Raw genomic sequence first — 19,368 nt, forward strand, 5'->3', positions numbered from 1 at the left:
AAAGAGATGATGTCCAGTTTATCAGCAGTGGCATGGATTGAGAGATGTCAGGTTGGAGTGGAGGTCTCGAATGTTTAACGTCCACACAGTTAGGGACAGGGGAGAAGGTGCTGTTGGCAGGATACAGGAATATGGAAAGGGGGAAATGGAGCCAGGACAGGAGTGGGCAGGGGGGCTGGGAGGGAGCAGGGGGGTGGAGCTTGAGGTTGTGGGGGAATCTGGTTGGGAGGTAGGTGGGGGTAAACTGAGAGGGGTGGTACAATAGGGGATATGTGAAGAGGCAGGAGAGAGCAAAGATATGAGGTGGGAGGGAGGAAGATGGGAGTTAGCTGTGTGAGGGGAAGTTTTGAGGAGAGGCAGTGAGGGGATGTAGAAAGGAGTGACATGTAGTGGAGGGATGCTGAAGAAGGGGCAACACAGAAGGTTGGGAGGACATGAGCATGTATCAGATGACGTAGAGGAGAGTACTAACATGGAGGGGTTTGACACCGTTAATGGACATGAAGGGGAATTGATGGTCATGTGTAGACAACCTCTGCAAACTGGACTTCATTTCAATTCCTTTGTGTCGGGACATAAGATTGGCGAGGAGAACATCAGAGGGAGATGGAATGTTGGAGTCAGAGGGACATCACCATGATTGGTTTACCCATCAATAACCTAATAACCCTACATTATTTTCTCAGTGTTGACTTTCGCTGAATCTACCTCCCAATGTTATTTCACCGCTCTCATTCCGCACCTGCCTTAAGCACATCTACTTCATTCTGCACTCGAACTTCTTGATATCCAGGTTACACCAGTTACTGATCACTGTTTATTGACTGCATGTTTGGCTGGTTTAAATTGTTGCATGGTTTGTTGCTTGGTGACATTTTGCAAATAGTTGTTTTTCCAAGATCTAACCCATAAGGTGTTGTGTACGTGTGTGTATATATATATATATATATATATATATATATATATATATATATATATATATATATATATATATATATATATATATATATGTAAACCCTCCAGTGTTTACTTCGACAATCAACCTCTGGCAGAAGTGCAGTCTTTATAGCTCCTTGTATGAACAAACTGCCATAATCTTTTCTGGGCCAATCACATCTATTCAAGCTGCCTTACAGAGTGTGGAGACATCTTGGAATCCTCTGTAGAACCAAATCATTCGATAATGACACCAGATCTCACTTTGTACCCATTGAAGTAGTGGAACCTAAGGCCCTGAAGCCAAATGAAGAAACTCACCAGGAAGCTGAGGTACAAGGCCTCCTCTTCTCCAACCGCAGACAGCGTGGTGCCTGAGGAGTGTATTATTGCCCAATTTCCAGTCTCGTCTTACCTGCATCCCTCTCATCAGCTCTTTTTCTCTCACAAACCCAACAAGGCCACACTCATTCAGCGGGAAACCCAGCCTTGTTACCCTCTCCGAATCTCGATTAACTGCTCACTTCTCCTCTTTTGTGCCCTCTCTTCTCTTGACTATGGATGCAATCGTCTCCTTGAGTTGTCCAATCATGCACTTCTCTCCACTTATTTAAAATGGCAAACCATCGCCAACTCATGCTATCACGATTCCTATTCCTGATGTTTCATATTCTCACTGTCCGTCTTATCCTGTACACACACAGTGAGCTATTCCACATTTTTTTTGTATACATAATCTTGGTTCCTGGAAGAGAGAGAGAGGGAGAGAGAGTAAAAAAGCCTTTTAGGGATGTGGAATACAGTGATGCAATGCCAGCTTTGGAGGGAAGAGAGTGCAATTAAAGGCAGTTCGACAAATTAGAGAAGAGGAAAAAAAAAAGAGTGGAGGTGTGCAGAAAGCGTGGATGTTGGAAGTTTAACAAGGAGAAGGTTCGTGGAAGAAGACGTACGTGCATCTGCAAAGAGTTGGGGAAGGTTGGAAAGCTCAGTGTTGGAAGAGCAGAGGAAGCTAGACTGGAGGAGAGGTTTTAAAAACAAAATAAAATAAAAAAACAGGTCACAGTCCATTCTTCCATGTGAGAGCAATAGGCTTTGTGATTCGACCTCTTCACAGGTGATTCCAATATGTTGAGAGTTCCACAGAAGAACAACACTATAGATTCCACAGAAGCCAAGAGACAGAGATGTGATGCTCGGAGAAAGCAATACTCAATCGAGCTACTAACGCCTTGTCAGATGTGAGTGCTCAGATTTTTCAAAGAATGGCTTGGAATAACAAAGGATGCCAAGTCTGGGGCTGGCTTTTCAAGCCAGCTTTGTTATATGGGTGGCTGAAGATATGGTGAGGTCGTGAAGCCGAGAAGTTCAAGAGACTGAACCTCTTCCAGTAGTTGACCATAGAAATAGATGGGTGCGTTCGTTTGATGATCCTTCCAGAACGACATGGTGAGACAGAGACTCCCCAGGATTGAAAGACATTTTCCATTAATCACATCAGCATCTAATAAATTCCAAATCAGCGAAGTGACGTACCTACAGTAAGTATGCCCGTCAGTGGGATGGGGGTACTGTGTGACAATGTGGAGTCATCAGTAAAAAAAAAAAAAAATTTCAAAGAAGGGGTTTCCAAAGGGTCTGGGACGTAGTTTATGTATTTAAGGAACAAGACATTCATTGTTTGCCAGCTTTTCGCATGGACTTACATGTCCTTGCCTTATCCATACATTCCTACTTATGATGCCTGTGTGTTCATTCCTTCCCCATTTTTCCCTGGCATATAACAACAGATCCCTCCATCTAATCACTGTGTCAACACCACCCCTCTGTCATTCGCATCTTCCAAGAACCTCAGTGGCTTCAAAAAATGTTTTTAAAACATTGAAAAACATTTTTGGAACAATCAACAAGAAAGCATCTCAAAATGCAAAGCTCGTCCGCATTCGCTTTGTAGTCACACGTTCACTGGACGCACACGCACGCACACGCACGCACACACACGCATGCACTCACTTGCAAAAACCGAGTCTCTCGCTGCGCACGGACGGACTAATAAAGCATACATTATATTAGATTGCATTATTAAGTAAATTACATTGTCAAATATACAAACAACACCATAACCAGAGGTGAATGGGCTACACTTGCTCTGACTGCAGTTTACTTTTCTTTCCATCAGCATGAGAAACGTGTTCCTGCTCGAGTCTAAACAAGAGACGTGGCACCCAGTTGTCTGCTATATATTTGTTCACAACATTACAAGTGCATTCCCGACAGCATTTTTTGCCGAAATACCACATACGTCGTTCACACAAATTATTCAGCAATCAAGTTCATGGTGTTCGTTTAGTTTATCCCCCCCGGACACAAAGCATAGCCTTACCATGCCTGCTTTATCTCGATCCCAGATCAAATGAATTTTCCATTGTAAGCTGTGGCAGCATGCAAACACTCGCAGCAAGCAGGTGCTTTATCAAGTTTCCATTACAAAGCAAGTCAAATTCACAAACCTCATGTTAATAATTTCAAACAGTGAGCAGCGTATTCTTAGAATCGCCGAGAGCGTGTCATTGAGCTCTGGCAAGCTTTGTGTGAAGGCAATGGTAAATGCAACAGAGTAATACCGACTGGCAGGGACTACCGTAAGGGGTTCCTGGATAACGAAATGGCGTTTCCAGGGGTTGGAGTGGAGCAGGAATTTCGGCCAGTAAAAAACCTGGGATCTTTACATAACGTCCACCGGGCGGTGCAAGAACAGGGACACCTGGCTTAACAACCACATATCACTGACGACGTACTCATTGGTGCAAGACCCTGCCTGCGAAACACCAGGGTGAGAGTTTACATCGCGGAGACAGGAGACCTCAATGCAAGAAGCATTTCCCAAAATGCCTGGAATTTGCAGCGTGTTGTTGCAAATGAGACACCATGGCACATTCGAGTAAAATTAAAACAACAAATCGCACAGACTATGTCAAGGGGCTTCTGCAGGTGAACCCACAACCCACAAGTTGTGCTGTCTGCTGTCTGACACTGAAAAATTAAATAAAGAACATCAAAGGTAGATGGGCATTTGTTGAAGACGAGGATCCCTGGCTGGTTTGACACGAAGGTTCCATGGGAAAGAGAGACACGATTTTATTCTTAGTGTAGCATCTTCTAAAATAAAAATTACTTTCAACATGACGGTTCATTTCCTCCTCCTTGGTGATAGATTTATGACTTCCGGCACCAAAGGTGGACGGACATTATGTATTCATCCATTTGTCTGTCTGTCTGTGAGTGGGATATCTCAGGTTATAAACAAATTCAGATAAAATTTGGTGAGCAGGTTGGATGTGCGACAAGGACAAATTGATTGAATTTTGGTGATGATCCGGATCCAGATCCGAGAATTTCAAAGTGATTCTTCACCAGGAAGATATTGGACCATCCGTCCATCTATTGGGACCATACTCTGTGCAGAGCGTTGGTGCTGTCTAAGCGGTCTCCTTGGCTATTGGGCACAATCCTGGACGGGTCGCCACTCCGAAACAGGATACCAGCAAGCTGGTATTCATTTTGCCATCCTCGGAAGGACGACAGGCAGAGTCAACCCCACCTGGTATTAATTCAACACTTGAGTGGGATTTGAACTCAGAATCCGAGGATCCAAAACCCACTACCCCAACCATTAAGCCAACACCAGGCATATATCGGACCAACACCGATATATAGCACAATATCTGAAAAGGTTGTAGCCGGATTCGGACGAAACTTGGTGGACAGATTGGGCGTGTGCCAAGGACAAATCGATTCGATTTTGAAGATCTGGCATCAGATACTATAATTTTTCAAAGTGATTCTTCAGCATTGAGATTCACGGATTCGGACGAAAAACTTGGTAGATGAGTTGGTGGGTGACCATAACAAGCCGATTAGATTTTGGTGAAGCTCCAGATGGCGATCCAGCCGACAAGTGGCCGCTCTACCGAGTTCCGTTATCGTTTATGAATGCAATATCATGTCAAAACTGCAGCGTAACTAATGTCGTGAAATGGGACTGATGATTCGACCAGTTATTGAAACTGAACCGAATGAGTAATTGCAGGACAGGTTGCGCATGCGAGTTCATTCTCGTGTAGTAAACGACAATCTGAATATTTTTGATGAACTGTTCCACCTCCTTTGCTCGAACACACCACTCAAGCTGCAACCAATCTTCGCTCCGTTGATGGAAATGAACACTCATGCAGCCTTGACCTGATGGGAGATGTTAAAGCCCTCAGGTCACCAAAGTCATAGCTCAGCAATTTTGCTCATACCTTTGGGGAGGGAAGAGGAAGGCGGAGATTTGAAGAGGAGGTATAGCCTCGAGGAAGGACAAAGGGGGTGTGTGTGGTATGTGGAGAGTGAATGCGGTAAGAAAGAATTCGCATTTGTTTTGAGAGTTTCAAAAGGGGCGTTCTCTTGAAGTTTCCATTGGCGTGGTTCTGAGAAACATTGGTAATCTGGCTGCGCGTCGAGTAGTCGCGGTTGGAAAATGAAGCCGCCGATGGGAAACCCCATGGAAATCGCATGTTGGCAAGCGGGCCTGGCTACATGAGCTGGGCACAGCTCCAGGACTCCGGGAGATCGCGAGGAGGGGCAGGGTGATGGAGGGATTGGAGGGGGGGAAGGTAAGAGAAGAGGAGCAAATCGAAATGGTGGCAAAGGGAGCAGAGTAGAGAAAGGGGTGAGGAGGTAGATTACACTGTGGAAGGGGTCGGGGGGGGGAGGAGAGGGGGAAGGGGGAGAGAATCGTACAGGTGTAAGACGCAGGGAGAGATGAGTCAACGGGTTGGTGAGGAGGGAGGTGAACCCACCTGGTTATTTCAGTCCATTCTTTCGTGTCTTTTTAAAAGTCTTTAGATAAACGGGGTTTCACATCAAAATTGGATAATCTGAGTATCGTTCACAACCTCAGTTTTTTTTTTGTATACCATGTCGAGGCTCGTATGAGAGCTAACGCACAACGCACATCAAGGGGGGCATGAGACAGGAGGGGAGGGAGTGGGAAGGACAAAATAGTGGGGAACAGAGACATTTGGAGATCTGTGGAAGGGAGAGGGATGAGATGGGTAACATGGGGAATAGAAGATGGACATTACAGGGACTTTCAGGATGGAAAGCAGGGAATTTGAAGGAGGTGGGCTTGGGTGGATTATCGGGGGTAGAAAAGATCGAGGATTTTGATGGGGGATGATAAGAGGTGGTGGTGAACAGCTGTTTTGAAGGCCTGGAGGGAAGAATGGGAATGAATAGAGTGAGGGGGTTTATTCCAAAGGCGGGGAAAAAGAGGAATGAAAGAGTGAAGGTGAGCAGTGATTCGTGATTTTGGTAGTTTTACCAAAAGGGGGTTGTTGGCGGACCTTGAGCGCCCTGCGGAAATGTGGTGGGGACAAATCACAGAGAGAGCAGGGGGGGGTGGGGGCGAGTCTGGAGAGGAGACGGCAGAAGACAGAAAGACCACCAACCAGCCTGCTGTGAGAGAGTGAGAGGCCCAAAGACTCAGCCTCATTGCAGGAGATGCCAATGATCTGAAATGCCTTGGTTTCTACAGCGTGAAGCTGAGAAAGATGGGAGGCAGGAGCACCAGCCCAGAGGGGAGAGCAGTACTCCATCAGGCTGCGGACAAAAGCTTTGTAAGTGGTCAGGAGCTCAGGTGGGCTGAGGAAGGACTTAGCACGACGGAGGATTCGCAGTCAGCGACTGGCTTTGGAGGCGAAGTTTGAAATGTGGCTTTTCCAGGAAAGGTCAAGGTAGATAGTGAGACCCAGAAGCTTGAAAGAAAAGACTTCTTCCAGAGTATTGTTGAGAAATTGGATGGGGTGGTTTTCTAAACGGTCCTTTCGATGAGACATAGTGAGAGTGTGAGATTTGTCAGGATTGAAAGACATGTTCCACGTGTTGGACCAGTTTGTGATTTTATCCAGATCAGCAGTGAGCGAAGAAGCTGCTGCTTGCCGGTCTGAGGGATGACCGATGGTACGGCAGAGGAAGGAGTCATCAGCAAAGAAAATTAATATTTAAGAGGTTAATTAATATTTAATAAAAAGTATTAAAATTTAATACATGAACGACAGGTATCGTTTATCAAGGGGAAACAGCTCACGCTTTGCAAGTTGCTCACCACATCGACACACAACTAGCCACTACCTATCAATACTTTCAATATCGGTTGTCATCGGATTCCCCTTTCAAAACGAGAGCCACGCCCCCTGCATCCAACCTCCCGTCCAATCAGGACGTTGCTCCACCAGCGCAACCGCATCGACATTGCAGTGTGCGGTTCACGCGGAAAGATTCTTAAGATTACGATAAGAGCATTGGAATATAAAGTTTTACACCTTTCGTCGCGTTTTGAGAACAAGACGATACATTTGGCATCCTGTACACACACAAACACACGAATTAAGTTGCTTGAATCGACAAACGCAAACTCGAATCGCTCATGACGTCAGAGGTACACGAGCTAACTGGATCGGGACGTTGTGTTCTTACCGTCCGTCTCCCGCTCTCCTCGTCCACCTGCCGCCGGCTGACGACGTCGTTCCTGGTCCCCCCACCTTCCGAATCCTCCGCAGCATCGCGGGGGACATCCTCTCCCGGCACGTCCGCGTCCTTGGCCACGAAGTCCCCTCCAGCACTCCGAACCTCGCACGGCGAACCTGGAATCTCAGTTCCGTCGGTGCGCTGCCGGGTCCGTTGGAACCGAGTCGCCGTGGGCTCCGCAGGGTGTCCCGGTCGCCGTGACGTGTCCAGACCACCGGGACTCGCGGCCCAGCGAGACAGAGGGGCGGAAGGAGAAGGAGAAGCGGGATCTGAATGCAGCATCGTCCGTCTAACGTCAGGACCTCCTTAAAGGAGGTTCGGCGCCATCGATTGCAGATCGAAGCCCGTGCTGCGAACACCGATGACGACGTCGGAGCCTCCCTGGAAGTCTTTGTGGCTTCAGTGCTCGTGGCGTCCCTTCAAATGCCGTGCCTCCGTTACCATTTGGTTCACACCCTCCTTCAGCGTACGTCCGCCCCCCGGGTCTTCCTGAACGCGGGGGTTCCCTCTGTGGGCGGAGCTTGGACTGTGCGAAGATCCCTTGCGAGGGGAGGGGTTGAGAGAGGAGGGGGTTGAGAGGGATATCGACCACACCTTGGAAAGAAAAACAACAAATCAAGTCAATTAAACAAATCGTTTAACTTTTTAAAAGTAGAACCAACAACTGACGTCATAGGAATAAATTGATAGACCAATAAATGAATGAATAAATAAAACGGAGTTATACACATATACATATACATATATATATATACATATATACAGCTTGATTGAATGTTTTGTTACGAGTTTATATTTACACGTGCACTGGAGACCAAACGGGAAAACGGAAATATTTACCCGCGAAAAACGAGAACCCCCCACGGTGGGTCTCTCTCTCTCCAGGATATCTGCGATAGCTCGGATCTCATCGCTGTGCGATCAAAATGAGACCAATTGGTAAAAGATCGTTTCACGACACGTTTGGACTTTTAAAAGAAGGGGCCATCTTTCAACTGCTCACGTGAGGTGCGGTGGGGATGAGGCAAATTTCACTGATAATAATACGAAGAGGATGATTGCCTGGCAGAAGAAGGCTGGAGGTCGAGAATTCCCTCAAATTTGCATACGTATTAAATAGATATCCCTTAATTGCAAATGTTTGATGTCGGCATTAACTACCTCCGCCAGCAAATTCCATGGGCTCACAGGATAGCCGAGCCCGAGAGGTTCACACACCCGACTCCAATAAGCTGTCTAGTCTGGGTTCGAATCCCATCGAGCTATAAACGCTCATCGCAGTGTTTCACCAATGTGTGTGTCGTCCCTCCGATGGACGTGAAACTGGACATCACCATGCACCGGAATTTGTTGGTGGACATTAAAGATCCCACGGTGTCCTCCGTGAAGAGTCGGCGAGCTATCGCCGGCACCCTGAACGAATTTCAAATTTGCGCACTGGCTCAAATGGGACGCTGCCTCAGTGGCACGACTGCACCCCCAGAAATGACGCCAGCCACAGAAGAAGTAGAATACAGATCCCCCTCCATTATTACGGCTTCCCCCATCGCCCACCAACCACACTGCACACCTCCACACAGGTCCTAGCCAACAGGTGTCTGTCTGCCACTCTCGTATGCGTGGTCCACAATCATCTGGCAAGTTATGAGAATAACAATTAAAGGAAACAAACGTCCAGTGATGCACACACTGCACAAAGCGCATCCTGACACTTACAACAGCCCTCAAAAGGGTAGGTTGCACAACAGCGTCATAGGCCAAAGAACATTACATTCTTCATACGTTCAGTGAAGCTCGCTCAGGAGAGGGGGACAATGAGCACATCCTCGAACACATGACCGGCAACTTTGCAATCATCGACCTGGAGCATGTACCACCCCTTACCCCACCCCTCTGCAGGTAATATGGCTACACAACACAAACGAGCAAACTCCCACACTGTGATGGAAAGAGGAACCATGTGCCACACACAAGCAATTGCCACATGAGTTCTGGTCAACCAATGACCAGGAGGCAAGGATTTGGAGTATGGCCAGGGCACTCACACACAAGGTGACAAGTTGGCTCAACTGTCCGAGCGTCCACATGGTAACCCGGCGATTGAAGGTTCAAATTCCGATTCCACTGTGAAGGCAATGACAGACCATCCATTGTATTTTGTGGCTTTACAAGCTGCATTGCAGCGTAATCCACCTCAGTCTTTGGGCAGATCTCGTGACCGACCGTTGCTTGTTTGTTTGTTTTGTGGGATTCGGTGTTCACACTAGAGAATTGGGAGATTAGGTTTTACGTCTTCAGATGCATAGAGCTGCCGAGGGAGTTTCTCCTTTGCGAGGAGGCACAATCCTGGATGGGTCGCCACTCCAACGCAGGATACTCGGATGGCTCGTTCTTCCCAGTAAGCCGGTACTCATTTTGCCGACCTCAGATGGGATGACAGGCCGAGTAAACCCACCCGGTGTTCTTAAGCCAGCCACCTTCACCGTCAAGCTAACACCTGGCTTTTCCTTTAAGTGAGGAGAAAGATATTTGCTAAAACACAGGTGGTGGTGGTCCAAGATGCAACCAGCAGCAAGGATGAGCACACGCTTTAAAATCGACTGCTTGGACGTTCTTCAATTTAACATGTGAAGAGGTTCGAAAAGAAAACCCACACGAGTCATGTAACTGAGCAAAGTAGGCAGTTTTATTGGGCGTGCAGAGTCCAGCATGAACGCAGTTACAATGCACGACAAAGTGCCGCGTGCGGTCTCAAAATTAAAAAGGAAGAGGAAGAGATCAAAAGTAGAGTTCTGTACGGTCTCTCCAGTGCGTCGCATTATTGCTCGTGGCAGGTAAGTGGGAAAGGCGAAGCCAGGCCGTGCTCCGACGTGCAGAAAGAAAATATTTATTTATTTTTAAAAGAGAGATCTACTCGACGGCAACTCAGGGGGAAAAGAAAAAAAATATTGAGCGTATCAAATACTCCTCAAAAAATAAACCACTTTAAAACGACGAAGGTAAAACCAGCCGGCTCACGGATTACTGCACGAAATTAAAACACTCCAGTTTAATTCCAAGCGAATGTACAAAACAGGGGTTGTCCACACTGGCTTATACAAAACCGTCAAAAGTCGAGAGATGGATGCACAAACTGGGCACAACCAGCGTTTAGTGGAGCATGCACAGATTATCAGAATAAAAAATAAAAAATAATTAAACAAACGAAAAAGGATAGCCACGCCAGGCAAGCGGCACTCTTTCTTTCCCAATCCTATTTACAGAGCACGTCTTCCGACCGACGGGCACCGTTCAGAACTTTCCTCCACTATAAAAATAGATATAGGATTCCAACAGCCCGACACTGCACTGACGGGAAAACGAAAACACATTTGTGCGCACGATCATCTTTCTATACAAGTCGCACTCGTTATGTTACAGAATAGATTCTATCAGTATGAAAAGACAATACTGTTGGCCATTTTAATTTTGGGTGCAGGCGTGTACAAAACGATCGCCTTTTTTTTCTCGGAACATCTACAGTCGCCTGAATAACAGGCCAGACAATGGTTTTCAAGGAAGGGATGATAATTTTGAATGGAACTGTTATGCTCCCTCATCTGTCCAACTCCTGAAACCGGCACTGCGTACAAAGGCCTCGGACTAATCCCCCTGCACAAGGAAAGGCAAGGAAGCACAGCCTGAGGATGGCACAAGTGAAGTTCGATTCAAACTAGTTGACTTTTTTTTTTAATGCCGGTTTCCCCTCCCCTCCCCCCCCCCCACGCCATCCCTGATAACTCAACCTCATGATGGAAGCCTTTCTGCAGGTGGGCAGCGCTTCAAAAGCTAGAGCTGCAACTGGCTTGTGATCCGAGTAGCAACCGCCTTGAATGCTATAGAAGAGCCGGCAATGCGCTTGAAACGAACGCCGTTGAGAGAGAGGCGCGGTAACTTGCACACTTCCATTTCCCACTGCACCGAACCCTCTGCTTGAACCTGCCCTTGACCCTGGCCCTGGACGTGTCGACAGAGCAGCAAGAAGGGCTCACGCTGCTCAAAACTGCAGCCGTTGACCGTAAGCACGCGTTGCAGCTCTCGCAAGATGGCTGCAGGCTCAAGGGCACTGGTCGTTTTCATGTTCCACGTGAAACGCAAAGAACGCGGCTTTGCCTCGTTCCTGCTACTACCGCTGCCGCCACTGGTGCTTCCGCCACCACCACCACCACCACCACCTCCTCCCTCCTCAGTGGTCTCCACGCCCGTTGCACGGCTGAAGCACACATTAAGAAAGGGGAGGGCAGGAGGTGGATAGCACAAAGTATAAATTGCAAGGTAATGCAAGAAATGTCATATTTGTACATTTTAATGACAATCCTTCCCTAGCCTGTGAGAGCAACCAAGGATGAAGGTGCAGTTCATGGATCCAATTAACCTGTGAAAATATGTTGAAATCCTCTTACATATCTGTTCTGCCTTTCACTCTTCCACCCTCATCAAATGCAATCAAACGAGTATTATTTCGAGCAATATCATTCTTTGATCACAACTTAATTTATGCCATGTTAGATTTGACTTTTCTCATCATCAGAGGTTCACCTTTAAATGGACAAAATCATGTTGATTATGCTATCTTTAATCCTACGGTGCAAGCTAAACTTGAATGCTCGCTCTTTACATTTCTCACATAACCTTTATCCCTGAATGTTGCATTCATCTGTAAGGGTTGTCTAGATTATATTTTGATTAATCATTTCTCAAATTATTGGTCATCTGTTACATGGTTGGAGGGTTGGCATGTTTCACATGTGTTTGGGAGTGGGGGTGAGAGGGGTGTGAGGGAGTCGAGTAGTAAGAAAAGTCGTTGATGGTTGATGATATTATACATAGAGCTTAAAACTGTATTATTACTTAAATTTTGCTGCTCATATTGAGCCCCACACTTTTTGACAAAATAATGAGATAATGTAATTGGCCCCGTCTGTCCGTCATACTATCTCCTAAATGGTTGGGCAGAAATTCACCAAAATTGGTGGTCATGATCATCACATGGAAAGAAGGTGCAAGAGTAGTGACATTTTTGACCCTGCCACGCGGGTCAAAAGGTCATTTCCCGAAAAATGCCATTACGGGCACATTTTAAGTGAAACGTGTTACATGCAATCAACGTTGAGACGAGCATTAAATATGTAACTTTTTTTGGGGGGGATTTGATCCCTGGTTGATGTCCCCAAAGGGAGGGGACATAGGTAGTGTCACGGGGTCAAAAAATTTTAACTCAAAATTTTATGTTGGGTCATTCCTGGTGGAGCTTTTTGCCATCGTTCAATTTCACGTTACGTGGGAGCATGGTGAATTGCAATGGCACGCCATAGACTTCGCTGTAGTTGAACATTTAAAATCATTGGACAGAACTTGCACTCAGCGTTTTAATTTTTTTTGTGAGAATGCCTCACAGCTTAGTCGCAAATCTAATTTCCACGTTGCGAGATCGAAGCACCCGACTGTGCACCAAAGGTTCTCGAGGAATGCCTGGCAGAATAGAATGTCACTGTTGCTGCAAGGCAAGCTGGGTAGATTTCCAAGATTCCTTGGTGCAGATGGCAGTGAATGGAATGTTTGAATGGTTTGACAGCATGCCAAATTCTTGGAGGAACCACAATTGATGTACTTGTACTACTAATCCAATAAGAATGCAGAAATACGAGCAAGGATAAATGCAAAGAAAAAAAAAAAGAAAAGAAAAAAATATATATGTTTTGCTAAAAACTTGAATTTGCTCAAACTTGCGGCATAAAACGAAGTAGTCTTCAAATCAGAAAAGTTGTTGCAGTATGGAGCATATGAACCTCATTCACGAGATAAATGTTTTCCATTTCAAGATTAAGAGATGAGGTTATTTCTGCTCCACGTTTCAACAGCTCCATCTGAAATCTAGTCTTTAACACAGCCCGACATCTTTTCTTAAAGACCCGTCATGGCGACAAAAGTCATTTGAACGCATGGAAATTTGGCAGAAGGATTTTTTTTTTCAAAATTTACGTCAGTCCGAAGAATGACAAACATGCCAAATGGGGAAAGGCAAGAAGACTCGTATGAATTTCAGAGAACAAAACAATCATTTAACTAATTGGACCTTGGTGGACATAATCAATGGTCTATCATGGTGCACTCTTACAAAGCAAAACGGAAGTTGAAAGATCTACCCTTTTTTCACGACAAATTATATACCATGCTGTCCCCCCCCCACCCCCCCCCCACCAAAGTTACATCAGCGATTTAAAAAAAAACAATAAAACTCCAGATTTCATAGAACACCTTACCCCATGCAGTCTTGAGAAATTAAGACATGGGCAGAGGACTAAGAGTGGCAAATTTGATTGGTCGCGATGACGAAATGCCGTCATAGCTTTTCCAAGTACTGCTTAACGAAAGGTTTTGACAGTGCCAAAAATGTGATTTGTGTTCTACATTGTTCAAGTATATCATTCAATTTAACCAAAAATAAAGATTTGAAAGGTTGTAGAAAAAGAAATACAAGAAGTTTACCGCTGTTGCTGCAGTGTCTTTTACACTACCTGATTTAACATGTTAGTTACATTAGTTATTCGTGCCTGTTGGTTGTCTCCTTGATGATGTCCTTAAAAATAGGACATTTTCCTGTTTGGAATGATTTTCAATTTTGTTTGACTGCCAGGCAGGCAGAGTAAATGTTATTTTTTATCTCATGCCTCTCTGCACAAGCACAATCAGGACAAATTCAGAGACAAAGTACTGCCAAACTGCAGGTTCGTTTTCCAATTCATGTTGTGATTCGTGGTCAAAATAAAAACATTCAACTGAAATGAAGCATTTCCTCGATCGTAAACTGACACTTGCAGACAGACGGACAGACAAAGCAAAGTGAACCGATCGCTTAACCCCACTTTTCGCTTTGCGTGCACAGGGTAATTACTTTACAAGCCTGTTCAAAATGAATGGAGGAAACAACATTTCAACAGATCCCATTGTTTAAAGATAAGTAGTCGACAACTTCCTCCACATCTTGAACACGAATTGAAGAGAGCGGCAATAGATGCTTGGATTAACATGTGTGATGGGATACAAAAAGTGGCTTTGGGCCTCACAATTGTCAGACTCCTGGAAACGATATGCATATCTGTCACATAATGGGCAAAAGCAATGCAAACACCGAAGGGTGCATCATTTAAATGATTACGATATCAAGTGACATTGTGTTCAGTCAAACTGTCCATCGCTCAAAGATTCCAAGGCTGAAATCAAATTTGTTTTATGAGGGCCAGGCAAGCAAGCAGAATAACAATATTGAAATGGCACAACTTAAAGGAATGGAAATAATGGAGGAGAGCGAGTGCAGTATGAACATCCAGCATATAAGACGTATGTATGGCTGTTGCAGAAAAAACAAATAAAATAAAAGTAAAAATAAAACTCCGGCAGATAATTTCAGCGAATCAAAATCATCATAATAATAATCATATTTAAGAGGAAGAAGCATAAGAATAATAATAAGCATAAACAACATAATTAGAAGCATAAGCAGCAGAAGCAAAAGAGAAGTAGAGGTTCAAGCAAAAGCAGAAGAAAACTAGAAGAGCACTCGGTGGAACGCATACCTCCGCCATGCATTGCTAGATCCACGGGAATATATAGGGCCAAATACATTTTTGAGATATCGTGCTATATATCATTTCGGGTGCCATCACTCAATGGTGAAGAATCACAAAAAAATTGATCAGATCCGGATGCGGATCTTCACCAAAATTGAATCAATTCTTCCCTTGTCAAACACCCAACATGTCCACCAAGTTTCATCCGAATTCGTATACAATTTTTTGAGATATCGTGGTTTATATCATTTTTGGCCCCATCTCTCAATGGTGAAGAAAAACAATATATAAAAAACCAATGTCACCCGCAGGGTGACCCGTATCTTGCCAAAAGGTGACCACATGTGACTTCTTTAAGGTCACACTGAGGTGAACAGAGCTGCTATCCCCCAGGAGCGACTCCTTGAGGAATATCTGCCTACGAGAGATTCCGATGAGAATCGTTTTACAAAGTAACCATGAAAAATATGCGTTTGCCTCATAACGTCACCAAATGACGTCATAATGTCTCAAGCTTGACATATCTAGAAAGCACTCATCGAGGTGTTCAATTTGAGGTACTACACGATATGGTTCCTAAAACTTGAAAATTTGACCTTGGGGTCAAATATGTTTGACCTGAGGCGCTAACCATGAACGTCAAGGCCAATCGCCACCAAAAATTAATTATCTGAGCGCCAGACCATGAACTATATTCCCATGAAGTTTGAAGACGATCCGATCAAAATTACTCAAAAAATAAGGGTTTCGTCGACTCCCCTAATTTGCGACAAAGTGACCTTGACCTTTGACCTTTGACCTTGACCTTTAAAATTTTATGCGCTGAAAGGGACCTCAATAGGCCTCTGATATGCGAAGTTACAAAAATTTCCATGATAACTGTGCTCTGCAGAATTTTTTATACGTGATTACAGACAAAAAAAATTAAAAATAAAAAATAAAAAAATACATAAGCTGACAAACATATCTTGCAAAAACTTCGTTTTGGCAAGATAATAAATAAAAATACCACTGAAAAAAATTATAGTAGTATCCGGATCTGGATCGTCACCAAAATCTAATCAGTTCGTCCTTGTCACACACCAAACCTGCCCACCAAATTTCATCTGGATCCATCCACAACTTTTTGAGATATCCTGCACACAGGCAGACAGACAAACAAACAAGCCGGTCGGCGACGAGGGATTCGCTAGGATCGAAGCACTGGATACGATGCTTTTCATTCTGACCGATCCACCGACGAAGATTCATTGCCAAGACATATTGGTTCACATACAATTGTTCCTCTGCCTGGCAAGATTTTTCCTATTGCATATTTTGCCAACTGGCACTCCTCATAAAAAATGACGTTAAATAGACACCCTATTTTTAAAGGACTACCATTTGAAAAATAATCGGTTTGCTGGTTTGTGCTGTGGAGCCTCGCGTTGCAGGCAGGCAGGCAGACACACACACACACACACACACACACACACGCACACACGCACACACGCACACACGCACACACGCACACACGCACGCACGCACGCACGCGCGCACGCGCGCACGCGCGCACACGCGCACACACGCGCACACGCGCACACACGCACACACGCACGCACGCACGCGCGCACGCGCGCACGCGCGCACACGCGCACACGCGCACACACACACACACACGGAAAACCCGATAAACTTCTCTCAATGCTCTTGTTTGATCACACCTCCTGAGCCACACAATATTTTTCATAAGCCACGCCCACTTTCCTACACCACTCCCACTTTGCCTAAGCTCCGCCCACTTTCCTAAGCTCCTCATAAAAAATGACAGTAAATAGACACCCGATTTTTGAAGAACTACCATTTGAAAAATAAAACCTCAATAAAAAATCGGCTCGAGTAAAATTTTCAAAATATCTCGAAGTGTTTAATTCCCAAGTCTCGTTTCTCTACATTCAAAACTGAAGGACAAGTATTGAAAATACTGTACGCGGTTTTTCGGCCGCTGCACAGCAACGGGTGGTTGCTCGGCAACGAAATTCAAACGCGCACATTCCCAGGCCATATGGTACCTGTTGGCAAAGTTTCATCGAAATCGGTTCGCTGGTTCGTGCTGTGGAGCCTCGCGTTGCAGACACACATACACACAGACAGACAGACGGAAAACCGGACAATAAGGGATATCTAGCATATATAGCGAATCCAACAGACAGACAGGGGTGAAAACATAACCTCCTTCCACCTTCAGTGGCAATAATTATTGGAATCTCCTGTGATGAAGCCAAAACATGATCTCTTGCTCTCTTCGTAAGCAGGTCAGCAGCCTCTGTCTTTACCATCAATTCTCCAACATTGCTACCTCTGCTCTCTGTCCTCTGACCCTCCAAATCTACTTCAGGATATACGTGTTCTTCCAATAACTCCCTCCTGGTTAAACTTCCAAAATGCAGGCCGACTGCACACTTTAGCTCTTTTATTCCTTGCTCCCACAGTCAACATCACCTTCCAGAGGCTGTTCTCTCTCACTCTTCCCTTCAGGGCTTCAAAAGCAAGGAGTGCACCACCAACTCTTCTCATCTCATCTCCAAGTCTGTACCATGACCTTTATTACCCCCATTACCCCTTCCTAACCTAATAATTTCACTTCCTGATTTCAGTGTTTCCTGTCCTCCTCTCTTTTCCTCTTTATTCATTCACGTGATGATTATCCCACTGCCAATTATACCTTGCTCTTCCATGATCCTTGCTCCTTCACAGAAAAATAAACAAAGAAACAAACCAAACAAGAAAAAGAGCAATCAAAGATTGCAGACCCTCGCCAACACTTCTGCGTGGTGCATTTTGTGCGGCGTTTGTGTACTGGTGTTACATAATTAATGAGACTTAATTGCTGAAAGTGATGGCCGGACACCAAGACATCCCGCTTTGATCGGACACCTGGGGAAGATCTGGATCCGGAAGTGATGACCGGCGGTCATATGTGTAAAGTTTTGCCTCGATCTGTTCAGCCATTTCAGAGAAGATTTTTGAAGGTTTTTAAAAAACAAAAACAAACAATATGGCTGCCGAATCATGTGACTGATGACATCAATAATAAAATTTCTGTGGACCATTTAATCCCTAGATGACCCTCAAAAATTTTCACACTGAACAGATGTAGCGTTCTACATATGCAATTATGACATCATTACGAAGGAACCTATGACATGATCAAAACATCGCACTTATTCCCCATGAGGAGTACTTGCCGTGTGCCGAGTTTCAATTTTTTACATGGTGTGGTTTCAGAGATACAGAGGTCCAAAGTTTTTCCAACATGGCTGCCATACAACGTGAACTATGACGTCATCATTATCATCAAAACATTCCACACGAGTCGTCGCACCTATGGTCTAAATCTGTCAAGTGGTTGTGGAGAAAAACACGAAAGTTCTGTGCAGACAAACAAATGAATAATAACTCATAGAGTGACAACTTGGCAAAACAGCACAAAGTAGAATGATACTCGGTAGAGCCAGGTGGAACAGTTCACATTTTGTATCCCACTGATGGGCTGGATCCGAACCAAAATCCAATCTGCTTGTTCTCGTCACCTATTCAACTCATCCACCTTGTTTTGTCATAACTTGTCCACAACCTTTTGAGATATAGTGATATATTTAGTTTTTGGACCTATCTATCAATCTTAGAAATCAGGCCTGTGTTGACCTATTGACATTAAAATTAATGGAATGGGAATTCAATGACTTTACATGAAAATGCTCTTCAAATTTCAAGTCAATCAGATAAAAATTGACGATTTTAGAAAATTTGGCCCAAATTGGCCTTTTAATCTCAAAATCAATAGGTGGTTAAATTCAGCGACCTGATGTGCAAATTATATTCAAATTTCAAGTCAATCGGATGAAAATTGACAATTTTTGAAACATAAAAATTTGGCCTATTTTGGGTTGACCTTATGGCCTATTTGACCTTTTGACCTAAGTTAACCTTAAAAGTAATAGGTCAGGTATGGGAGCATGTGCCAGAACAGCTCGTCGCTGCGTCCACTTTCCGCCGGTACTCCAGGGGCTCCGTCTGGCCATCCCCCAGGCAGATGCCAGGCCCATCCCCATCTCCTTGAGATGCTGGTCAACCTGCTGCAACCACGAGGAACGTGGTCGGCCCACTGGCCTGCTCCACTCACAAGACTCCCCCGCTGAGAGAATCTGGTGAGCAGGATCAGCGTCAGGAAAACGAGCCACATGTCCATACAGCCGCAACTGACGCTCGC

At 45.0% G+C, this 19,368-nt stretch overlaps 2 protein-coding genes across 9 annotated transcripts in view; both read right to left on the reverse strand.

The window, feature by feature from the left end:
* LOC147012258 (inositol-trisphosphate 3-kinase B-like) overlaps positions 1-8,079 on the reverse strand; it is an 85,520-nt gene extending 77,441 nt beyond the window's left edge. For 2 of the 4 annotated variants that reach the window (XR_015051531.1, XM_085856145.1), the window contains exon 1: positions 7,456-8,079. Coding sequence is in view for 2 of the 4 variants with exons in the window: in XM_085856145.1 (XP_085712271.1) it covers positions 7,456-7,788 (333 nt within the window). In the remaining 2 variants the exon portion in view is untranslated. The remainder of the gene's footprint in view (positions 1-7,455) is intronic. The other 2 variants (XM_085856147.1, XM_085856144.1) reach the window with 2 other exon arrangements.
* Positions 8,080-10,170: 2,091 nt separating this feature from the next.
* LOC147012259 (MAP/microtubule affinity-regulating kinase 3-like) overlaps positions 10,171-19,368 on the reverse strand; it is a 185,236-nt gene continuing 176,038 nt past the window's right edge. For all 5 annotated transcript variants that reach the window (XM_085856141.1, XM_085856139.1, XM_085856143.1 and 2 more), the window contains one exon: positions 10,171-11,758. In XM_085856141.1, the coding sequence (XP_085712267.1) occupies positions 11,335-11,758 (424 nt within the window). In that variant the 3' untranslated portion in view covers positions 10,171-11,334. The remainder of the gene's footprint in view (positions 11,759-19,368) is intronic.

This window comes from Eptatretus burgeri, chromosome 15, assembly GCF_056783735.1.
Source record: "Eptatretus burgeri isolate ZD-2024b chromosome 15, Ebu_testis_v1, whole genome shotgun sequence".
Taxonomy (NCBI): domain Eukaryota; kingdom Metazoa; phylum Chordata; class Myxini; order Myxiniformes; family Myxinidae; genus Eptatretus; species Eptatretus burgeri.